The 12,521-nt window shown below is 25.7% G+C and overlaps 1 protein-coding gene across 1 annotated transcript in view; it reads right to left on the reverse strand.

The window, feature by feature from the left end:
* Positions 1-12,521, reverse strand: part of LOC112599610 (glutamate receptor ionotropic, NMDA 2B) — a 265,062-nt gene that overhangs the window by 138,806 nt on the left and 113,735 nt on the right. The window contains exon 4 of the mRNA XM_025346582.1: positions 551-1,059. Within this exon, the coding sequence (XP_025202367.1) occupies positions 551-1,046 (496 nt within the window). The 5' untranslated portion in view covers positions 1,047-1,059. The remainder of the gene's footprint in view (positions 1-550; positions 1,060-12,521) is intronic.

Below are 12,521 nucleotides of genomic sequence, written 5' to 3' on the forward strand. Positions count from 1 at the left end.
TATTGTTATACAATAAATATCAATAATAAATACTTTGCAAATTGCCAATACTGCAATAAAAATAAGTTTATGCGAAAACTTTAATCTGAATCTTACTAAAAAAAGTAACTATCTCAACTTTCTGTTGAAATGTTAATTGTTGACAGAAAATATACAATTAAAATACTAAGAATGTGTATTGTGATTTAAAGTTTTTTTAATGAGATTCTACCACCCGAATCTATTGAATATGAATATCATCCGAACAGAATTACTAACTTGAATCTATTTATTTATTCTTATTTACAGTTGGATAACTATTATCTTAGTATATAAATTATATATCATATTCCACTGTTTAATTTATCTCTGTTTTAATTATTCATATTAAAAAAGAGAGACAGAGAGAGAGAAAGAGATAGTGAGTGAGAAAGAGAATAAAAATAAAAATATTATAGCATGGAAAGAGCAATTTCCATAATTATATTCAATTTAATATCATCAAATCGACGTCCATGATTAGCCCACCAGGTCGGGGCACAAATATAGAGTACACTACACTATGACTGACCTGTAGGCGTGGGCGTCAGCTGTTTCATGTCAATAGTGTGATGGATTTCAAAGTTCTTGAATATGTTTGTCTTCCTTGACTTGAAGTTACGCTGCAACCCACTTATGGCTGATGTGAATGCCTTGGTATAAATTCGCGTGTCGAATGACTTGTATGGCAACACCAGGCCGACAGTTAGGTTTTGGTGCTGGCGGCGTGCCATGATCCGTGGTACAGTGGGCTGCTGCCGGCGAAAACGCTCCGTGCTAGTGGTGGTTGCCACTGGCGTGGTGGACAACTGCACCGGTTCCTTGAGACGGTTCTTGAGCACTCCTAGCTTAATAGAGCTCTGGCCTCGGCCATGACCAAACACCGTCTGTGACACGTCCACCGGCCGGCTGTTTATTTGTATACGCGATCCGTTCCTGGGTGTCCAGCCATGCGTGGCGGCGGCAACGGCTAGAGCGAAGACCAGTGCAGACCACCACCAACATTGCACTGCTCTGGTAAGTCTCATCCTCCGATCTGTCCTGAAAACAGAAATAGTGGCATACATCACTTTATATAGTTGGCACTGCGGTTGAAGAACTATTGTACTTCTTTAAACCTACTACAGATCTCTAAGGACCTGCAGGGGATTACTTTGTATATATATATATATATGGAGAAAATAATATACATTTCGATCGGTCCTATGTATATACTCGTATGTATACCAGTATACCAGTTAAAAAATATTTAAAATTCAATTAAAGATTAAAATTTCAATACAATAATGGGATAGCTCGGATACTGTTATATGACGTATTGTCTTTAAGTTTCGCAATAAGCAACTATTTACTATAAAAAAGCAGTATTAGAAATAACAAACGTAAATTTCAAGTGTCTATATATATTGTGTGTAAAACTGAGACAATATAAGATATTTGATTTTTTTACGATAAGTGGATAATAATTTATTAAATAAATATTATGCAAAATTAAAAAAAAAAAAAAAAACGCAATAAGTAGCGTAATATTATTTTTATAAATTACATACACTCGTTATTATTAATTTTCTTTTAAATTAAATACACTCGTTTTTAGCTATTTAAACTAAAAATATAAAAAGCAAGAACTAAAAAAAATTATTGTTTAAGTTCAAGATGCAAACAAAAACTATATCATCTCACAGTAACTTTCCTGCTAACACCTGACGCAATATGAATAACGTGTTAATTTAATGTTCAATGTTATAAATTATTTATTTGTCACCTGAACCACTAAAGAAAAATGTAAATGGTAATAAAAATATAAAACGACTTTAAAATATAAATATAGCTAATGAGTTACATTTTTTTAAGTATATTTCATCGATTTTACTTTTAAGTAGGTAGAAATGTGAACTAATCATATTACAATATTTATGTTAGACTGCTGAAATGGCTTTTCAGTATTTTTACATAGTTTCTATTTATTAATAAATTCATTATTTTAGAATCGTTGGATTCAATATACAAATTATAAATCAAACAATCTGAACATGTCTGCCATGCTATGGTTTGATGTTTAATTATTATGCATTGTAAAAACCAATATATTTCAATTAAAATGTTTCAGAGTATCAATATTTTGTACGTAATTAAAAAATAAAAACTACATATTTTATAAAATTTATTTATTTATTTTTTTGTGGGTTTTTGATTTGGCGATAATTTATATTTATTTATTTACTGTTTGTAGTATTTATTTATTATAGAACATAAGTATATTATTAAATAATTTGACAATATATAATGATTATAACAACTCTGTTTTCAAATTAATAATAATGAAATATACTATATTGAAATATTTAATTATAAAGCATGAATAAATAAATTCATATATTGAATTGATAAATTAACATAAATTAAATTTTCTTAAATTCATTATAAATATTTTAAAATTGTAAACAAGTACTTCAATTTCAATTCATATGATAAACGATGTTTTTAAACTATAAATTATTATCATACCCAAAACTTAAAATACGATTATAAAGAAATAAATGTACCAATATAAACACTAGTATGGTTCATTAATTTAATTATCCGAACGTTGTATGATTTGTAGGTTTATTTTTCTATATTTTTATTTGTTCTGCGTTTTGAACAAATATTATTTTTTTTTATTAACTAATACTTTGTTTTTGTCTTTATAAAAACACATTAATTTGAAAACAATTTAGAAGTTAATGTTTCAATTTTTGAATGTACGATGTACGTTTTTACCAAATAGTATATAATTTATTATTTCTAAGTCATTAAGATAAGTTTAGAAAATTCATATAAGTTTAATGCTATTTGAATATAATATAAACCTTTTTTGATACTTGTATTACATGTTTTATTATTGTGTACCTCCCTGACCATAAAATAGGTATAAAATGACGGCTGAGGGTGAGTTGCGGCCTGACTTGTCGTTCCCGGTGTTGATGGCCGGTGAATTGCAGCCCGAGTAGTTATCATTATCTAAGTTATATATACATAACTATAAATGAAAGATTCGCTATGTATATGGGAAGTTATATTTTTATATAATATAGACCAGTGATTCCCAACCTTTTTGCTACTACGGACCACTTCAATGAGAATCAATTTTTTTCACACATTTTAAAATTTAAATTATAAATAAATAAAAACAATGAAATTCCTTACAATAATCTTTAATATTTATAATTGATTATGTTTTACTAAAGCTTAAAATAATTAACAATTTAACACAAATTACTATTCTAAAAAAATGTACATTATAATATTAAATTTATTTAAGGTTGTATTATTATCATTATATTATATTATTAATAAAATTTTAAATTTAAATTAATATATTAGTGGAATACATTTATAATTAAATTAAACTTAAAAATTTGTTATCTTTTGTTAGATTTGATAAAACAGAACTAAAATAACTACGACAACACAAGCATGTCGGCACAGTGACTTGGTAGCATACTAGCATATTATTATATTATACTATATTAATTATAATATTTGTCATGATATTTATGTTGAGATTTTACAATTATACACCCATCCGGACTTGGCTACTAACCCCTCTATTTCAGACATGAAGCAATTGCTTCAAATAATCTTACAACCCTCTGCCACGTATATACATAATATATACACATTATTGTATGATCGAAATTCGTACGTATCCTTTATAAACCCAGATCACAAATCGTACGTTATTTTGGGACTGGAAACTCACCAACACCGAAAATAACTACAAGTACTTAATATAATTTTCAAATAACTAATATTTGATTTTCTGTAATTATACATAATTTCCACAGAACGTATCAAAAATAAATGTTTGTGGGTAATAGCTAAAGCACAAATAAGTTCGAGTTTTTGAATTTAATTAATGATATAAGATATGTTTAATCTTAAAGTACTGGTATCCGATTGATTTTCCCTTAGGTACTACATTTAGTTTAAGATGTACGATTACCAGTAGGAAAAAATATTTAATGCCGGACAAAATATGAAGATATTCTTTTAATGTGTTGAAATTCAACAATAGAAGAGTTAATAAAAAATAACTATAAGTGTGAAAAAAAGTATTTTCAACATATTGATTTGATTTTACAAGGTTGAACTAAAGAAAAAAAAAATTGAGTTGCTTGGTAAATACAAATGTATAAATACTACGTTGTGTTTATGAATAATATAAATTAACAATGTTGTTAATATAAATTATAAATAAAAGACGTTTATTTTTCCAGCTACATAAAACATAATTTTGAAGAAAAAATATAATTTGGTAATTCAATATTAAATCCATCGTTAAATTATATTCTTTAATCATTACTAGTTAACATTCAAATGGGATTCGAGAACAGTTGGTCATGCATGATGCATTTTACACAATATATATATATATATATATATATATATATATATATATATATATATATGTTGTATTAATGCACACTGTTAATAATTCACCAATCGCCTTTCCAACAATAACTATGTTTGCCACCGTCGACTACTGAGGCAAAGCGACAGCAATTATCATTAAATGAAATAATTAAATTATATTCACCTTAAAAATCAATTAAGTTTTTCTGTGAATATTTTATTATTTTATTGGACTGCTCTCATTTTACTTTAATATATTAATACGTGTACATTTCAAGTATTTATCTAAAAATGGTATAATATGTAATAAATTCATGACAAAAAACCTATAAATTTGAATATCACCACTCAACAATATTTTAACACACACACAAAAAAAAAAAAAAATCGTAACTACAATACCTAAAGGTTGATTGGTAATTGATCGAAATAGTAACCGATTCTTAGCTTTTTAAATGTTTTAAAATACTACTCTTCAATTCGAAGAACGGCGATGATAGTAAAAACTTGAATTGGTTTTTGAGTATGTTAATCATTATGTTGAGGTAATACGCCTATTTTTTCGTGTGATTCCACTGTTTTATGAAGTCTCATGCAGTTCATAAAGAATTGAAGTAATATTTTCTTGTCCACCTTTTTCATAGGTTTTTCATAATTTTCCTCAGTCTGTACTGCATAATTTTTGAGTTAGTTTATTAATATTCGGTGCCATGTTGGTGATTATAATACCAACTGTTACAACCATGCCATATATTCATTGTATAATGTTAAAATTATACCAATGATTATAATATTATTACCATATATATTTTACTAATATGCCGATTTCATTACGCACTGCTGATTGGATATGTGGACTTTGAAACATATGATATATATTATAACTGTTATCAATAAGTAAATTAGGCAAGTAACTAAATTACAGCAAAATAATATATTTTCCAAAATATTTTATCGATTGATTTTTAGATGATTTAATATTCCAACCTATCATCAATTTAAAATATTACTACAGTTTTATAATTCATTAAGGGTATCTTAACTGAAGTGATTTTAAATGTCAAAATAATAAGTAACACATATTATAAATTTACAAAAAAATACTGCAAGAATTTTCATTCTTAAACATATATTTAAAGTACAAAATCAAGTAAATAATGGATATGGTTCGATTTAAAATACGAAAATGATCTAAAAAAAAAATCTTGTATTATGTATGTATAAAATGAAATTTAACTATATGTTTATATGGAGATTATTATACAAAACAAAATACAGTACGTTCATTAATGCTAAAAAAACATATCGTTAACACATTAAAATACACAATGTAACAGATAAAAGAGTAATATTTGTATTTGCCTGTAATTATTTATTTGAGGGGAAAAATATTATAGTTTAATTATTAATTTAACTATATAAATTATTTTATGATTAACCATTTAGTAGACAACAGTTTTGTGTTTACGCTACTGTTTAGTTATTATAAATTAAAGAAGAATTTCTACTCAAAGCTATAGTGACTAGTGAATGTAAAAAAAAAAAAGTGAGCATATTATTATTTGACATTAATGATAAAATTAATTGACAGAATTATCCAACAACTAATCTATTCTAGTAAAAATGTACGTTATCTCTGTCTTACTAACGCATAAAATATCAAATTTTAAGTTTCAAACAGTATTGTTTTAAAATATTAAAATTTGACAATATAACCTAACTCGCTTAAAAATTAAAATATTTTAAAAAACCATCGAGACACGAATGAATGCAAATAATATATTCTCGCCTTAATATTACATAATATGACAGTTCACTCTAATATTTAAGCTAACGATATCAAACTGTAACTTCTGAACATAAATTCTGCATACTATGTGTTAGTAAGTCGAATACATAACACATTTAGGTACGACTTACTCTTGATTGAATTGAATCATTAAATTTACTGAATAATTAAATTCAAAATAAACTGTGTTTACATTAGAAATTTACATACCTACGTTTAATGCTATATTGTATTATAATACATATATAGACAATCAACGCTTTGTTTAACAAAATAATGTCACGGATGCAAAGCTACGATGGCATCCATCTCTCTTTTTTTTTTATCTGTATTACATTTCATTTAACCAAATTTTACACACGTTGGGCTTTTCCAGCAGAGTAACTAAAATGTTTAGTTTTTATTTTCAAATATGAAATTATATTTACATCAAGAGTGGTATATTATATAGATTTTAGTTCAATAGTGTTAGTACTGGAGTTTGAATCCTAATATATATAAAACGTAGCGCAGTGTTGAAAATACATCTATTATCAATGCATTGATATAAGTAGGTACCCCAGCGATCGTATTAGTAGTATTATGTAAACACTATGCAATGTAAAATTACTTATACTTCACAAAAACCATTCTAAATTCGCGAACGCCTCACATCAGTAAGAACCTTCATCAAGTTTTCTCTATTCAACAAAAGTTTGTTAATAGACATAACTTCGGTACTTACAATCGAGTAAATCGAGTAATCAATAAAATTAATTTATTCACGTACACGTACAATGAACATATATTCAGTAAAGTATTTATATACACAGGTAAACAAATTGTATCATTATCATTCATACTAAATAATAAAAATTTTATCAGCTGTAATAATTAGTGTAGTTTTCTTCGTATAAATCAAAAATAGATTGCAATTTAATCATAACTATTATTATTAAAATTTAACAGATTATTTTTTATTACGATAATTTATAATACTTCTATACAATTATTTACTTCGAAAAATGTTAACTCCCGACTCCGCCTCATCTGTAATTGATCACACAAAACTGGGTTGTATTTAAATACTGTCGCAATATATCACCATCATAGTTAATATTTATTAAGGATATGATCATATTATACTATTGATATAACCAAATGTAATTAATTAGTAAGTAATATATGAAACCATTTTGATTTGATACCAAAATTAATTAATAACGTTGATAGTATCGCATTATTGGCTAATGAATATAACTATGTACAGTCTTAAACTAAATTGTAAATATTTATTCTTATGCGTACAAAAGAATAAATATTTTTTTATGTTCCAAGTTCTAAACATTTTTTTTTCACGAGATTATTCCAAATACTTACTCAAATGTTATCATGTCATCCATTTTTTTCATTTTTTTTTTTGTTTGAATTCATAATGAGTTGTTTATACTATGAATATTCCCATTGGTTTTCGCGATAGTTTTGACAACTAAAACGGTCCGATAATTAAAGTTTACGAACAAGGTGACAGAATAATGAATACATACAACTGACCCCGTCATCGATCACCAAGAGTACGAAATCATTACGACAAAGTCATTATATTATAATATTGTGCTGTATTTATGGTCATATAAAAGTATGTCTTTGGCTATATTGATATTTTAACCAATGAAATATAAAATTACAATCCAATAGTCTACGATATCATTCTTGAAAAAGACTTTTAAATTTCGGAAGTTTTGTTTGGAAAAATCGTGATCTTAAGTGATCGTTATGGTGAAAACAGTATGTACTCTTCTTCGCGAGAAAATATTTGTTCACGTGGCTGTGTCGATGTCACATCACACGCGTGCGCATTAATGGTTACACAATAGCAGTGGCGTATCCAGTGAGGGGGCACGGGGGCCATGGCCCCCCCTCGTTGGCCTTATTTACTAGATTTTGTTTTAAAGATTTAAATTTATTTGTATGCATGAACGCATACTACAATAATACTCTTATACCAGCATTACATACACTTATAATGTTGTTGGGATTAACCCGTTTTTATTATTAAATTACTATTACTATTTATTATTATGTATATATATATATATAGATATATATATATATATATTAACTTAATGACTGACTGAAAATATAAACAAATTATTTGCACTATAAACATTAAATATTTGGTTTATTTTATTTTTTTTGTTTTTGGTAGTAGGTAGTATATATGGTAAAATTTTAGACAGTGTGTCCCCCCCCCCCTAAAAAAAATCCTGGATACTCCACTGCACAATAGTACTATAATATCATAGATTTAAACAATAAATTATTAAATATAAGTAATAGCAAATCCTAGTGCAGTTATATGACCGAATGATTAATGAAGGAGGAGGGCTGAAACCATAAAAGTTTCAACAAGAAATAGAATATTAAGTAAAACTCAATTAACTCGTATCAACGATTTTGAAGCCTTAACTACCACTTCTTTGTTTATGGAAATGATAACAAAATTAATACGAATGCTAATAATTATTTAACCAGATTGTAGTGCTTACTACTAAAAGTAGGGCTTTTCTAATTTCAATTTACCATTTAACGGATATCATGTATACTAGAACCGATCAATCAGTCAATCACATTAAGATAGTGACATGCATAACTCAATTTTATATTGAAGTGTATCGAATTTCAATACACAAGGAACTGTGAAGTATTTTAAACAATTTAAACATAAAGGATGTAAAAGAGGTTTTTATCGTGTTATATCTTTTTCTTTTTTTTTTTTTTAAATTATGAATGCAGTGTGTTAGTTTTACAACGATGTTTTTCTTTTCAATTTTTATTAACTTTTTTGTGTGCTATAAATTACTTGAAAAGTTTCGTGTAGCACCTTTATAAAACATAAATCGGGTAAATAAGCTAGTTTAATAAGATAGCTTTTCATTTCTCTATTTTATTTTATGTTACATGCCATATTAAATGGCATAGACTGATTATATTAAAATATAGATATGAATAAGGTAAGTGTAATATTTACGATAAACACCCATACGAGTATACAAAATAGATTGAATAAATTTAATTTACGAAAACTTAATACAAAATAAAATTAACTTGGTGATTAATTTATAAATTTATTTAAATACCGTTATTCTGATAAAATGATATTTGAGTAATTTAATACATTTTATATGTTCACCTTGATTTTTAAACTAAGTATTAGCTTTTTGAGAATTATTTAATTAAATATAAAACATAAAGACTGATTCAAGTAGTAACTAGATATATCGCTGGTTAACATTTTGATTTTTTGATAACAAAATATATTTTATTTAGATAATTTATATTTTGTTAAGAAGAACTTAATAAGTAGTTTGAGCAAACACTAGACACATTTTTATAACTGGCTTGAGAATACGATAGAAATGTTATGCCATCTTACGAAATCTATAAAAAGTAAGTACTTAAAAATCATACAAACATCAGTAAGACTTTTTATGATTTCTTTCATAATTAATATTTTCTGCAGCTATTATTTTTTCCTCTGCCATTTCTTAAAATTAAACCTCAAACATTTATAAAATCGTATTATAATAAATGTAAGTAAAGACCAATCATAAAAATACTATCCCTAGTTCTCATCTACCTAGTCAATAATTTAAACTTTTCTACCTGTTTCCATTCGATATTTATATTTAAATAATTTAAAACATACAAGTTATACCTGAATTCTAACCAAGTATACTGATTTATAAATAATTACTATAATATAGTGTCTGATATTTACTCTACCTATGAAAATTAAAAATTAGGCTGTATTCGATTCGATAAGAATTCTGATCACCGATTACACATGTATTCTATGTTAAAAGTTCTATTTATTAGATAAACATTCGCTTTAATTTAAATCTAAATTTTATATCCTTCAGTAAAATAAACAAGTAAAAACTATAAGAGTATATTAAAATATTTATGATTAATGAGGCTTTCAAATATATTATGTAGTCTGTAAAGTATATACCAATAAGTAGATACAGTGCTTTTCGTAATTTACATCAAAGTAATAATCATATAATATATCAGCTACCCATTATAATTTCCATTACCTTGTTTTTCCTGTCTTATTATTAGTTGACTACATAAAATGTAATAATGATATTATACATATTTTTGGTTTTTTTTTATATATTACATATAATAATAGTACAATTCATATTATTTTTATTATACTATTCAGTTAAATTAAATTGCAATTATCAAGTTACTGTATTATTTTACTATAATATCCCTCTACTAAGTTCAATAGCTACCATAGTGGTTATACGCAGTTATACTTATTGCTATCTATATGATAAAGCATTTATTTATAAATCTACCAATTTTTAAATTAAATAATTAATTTAAAAATGATTTATTCTTTTTTTATCAAGATTGACTTTAGTTGTTACTTACTAATGGTTTATGAAAATAAGCGAACAATCAAAAACTAGAATTTTGTACCCCAATTTATTTTTATTTTTTGATCAATAATTTAACTGTTCAATATTATTAATATTATTTAAACAAAAAAAAAAAAAATTAAAAGAATGAACATGTTGTACAACTTGTATTCCTAATTTTCGATTTCAGTAGGTGGTAATAGAATTCTGAGTTACATTTACGCTATCACTAATCATGGATGTTTCTTACAAGGTATGGATGGATACCATACCTTAATTATATGCAATTACTTTAATAACTAGCATGTTCTTCAATCAAATTTGAATACACGGTATGGGGCTTTACCATGTATACATTATACATGCAAGCCCTTTTTTATCTAAGCTTAGAACACATACAAAAAGATTAAATAAACATATTTATCAACACTTATTATCACACTAATAAAATACATTATTTTATATATTATTCTTACCATAACGTTATGAGAAATGTCTTTATTACACCACTGGTTTTAAGTAATTATTATTATAGTATAATATTATATGCATGCTGACATAGTCACACATAAAACTATATTTTATCACTAGATTACATATTTTTTTTTGAGTCCCTTAGGTCATTAAAAGATCATTTGCACAATTAAATGCAGTAGAAAAATTAAAATTACCATAACTACAGTAAAATATTATAGTAATATTAGTTGCTAGTTCACATAAAATATATATCCTCGACCACTATTACAGATAGTACTATCATAGATGGCTTAAATTAAGTTCAATTAAGCTCAAATTAAGTTTCCAACTGAAAGATTTTTTGTAATATAAATGTCGTGAATGTTTTATATCCATCACTAGTAATAAATAAACTGAAAGTGGATATGAAAACGTGTTAAAATGGTTGTAAGCACTATTAAAATAAAACTAATTGTTATTAACAGTTGGAATGTAATTCGTTAATCTTAAAGCCGAAACTAAAATTAAACATTCAATTAATGGTTTCCTGACATTGAGGGTATGAAAAAATAACAAATATTTCCTTTGTGGACTTTTTAACTCTATTATCGAGTTTTAGGGTACCGAGTATTCTTAATAATTTATCCCCAACATTGAATAATATATGAACTTAATTTACCAGGAATGGTAATACACTTTATTTTACCCAAAATAAAATTGCTGGCCCATAGCTCGTTAACCGTTTAGCGAAGCATCAGATATCTCTAATAATATTCCAAACCAAAATGTGTTGATTTTAATTAATGAACATTGTCGTGTTACAATAATCATCGTTCATCCGTTTTCATTAACCGATGTGTAGTAATTTTCATTTATTTACATTGAGAACTGTTAAAATAAAGTTATAGATAAAAGTTCTAATATTTAATTGCGATGACTACTGGAAAAAGAACAAAAAGAAAATTAAATGCCAGAAAAACATATTTTTTTTCCGATAAAATAGTATTATTTTAATTTTATTTCATATTTGAAAACCTCTAAGTAAAAATAAAACTATAAATACTTAAACGGAGCATATTTTTCATATTTTAATTTAGTCTACGGTACTGAATTAATGGAAATTAAATTATAACTACAAATAGTTTTTAAATATTTTAATTTAAATTGAAAAAAATATATACTGTATGTTTATATATAATATATTATATTATGTAAAGCTGAAAATGCATTTTTTGTGAAAACTAAACTCGATAACCTATCAGTTAAAATTTGTTCGGATTTTTTTTTGTCACGTGTTCCTCGTAATCACATGAATGTTATAAGCATACATTTATTCCAATTAGTTAGTTAATAATTAGTCATTAATATTTAAAATAAACGTATAAATTGTTTAACTATATGTGGCATAGTGATCCGTGGATTTCCAGCTACCTGCAATCTGATCATTT

Source organism: Melanaphis sacchari, unplaced genomic scaffold (assembly GCF_002803265.2).
Source record: "Melanaphis sacchari strain LSU unplaced genomic scaffold, SCAv2.0 Contig53_pilon_pilon, whole genome shotgun sequence".
In the NCBI taxonomy this organism is placed as follows: Eukaryota; Metazoa; Arthropoda; class Insecta; order Hemiptera; family Aphididae; genus Melanaphis; species Melanaphis sacchari.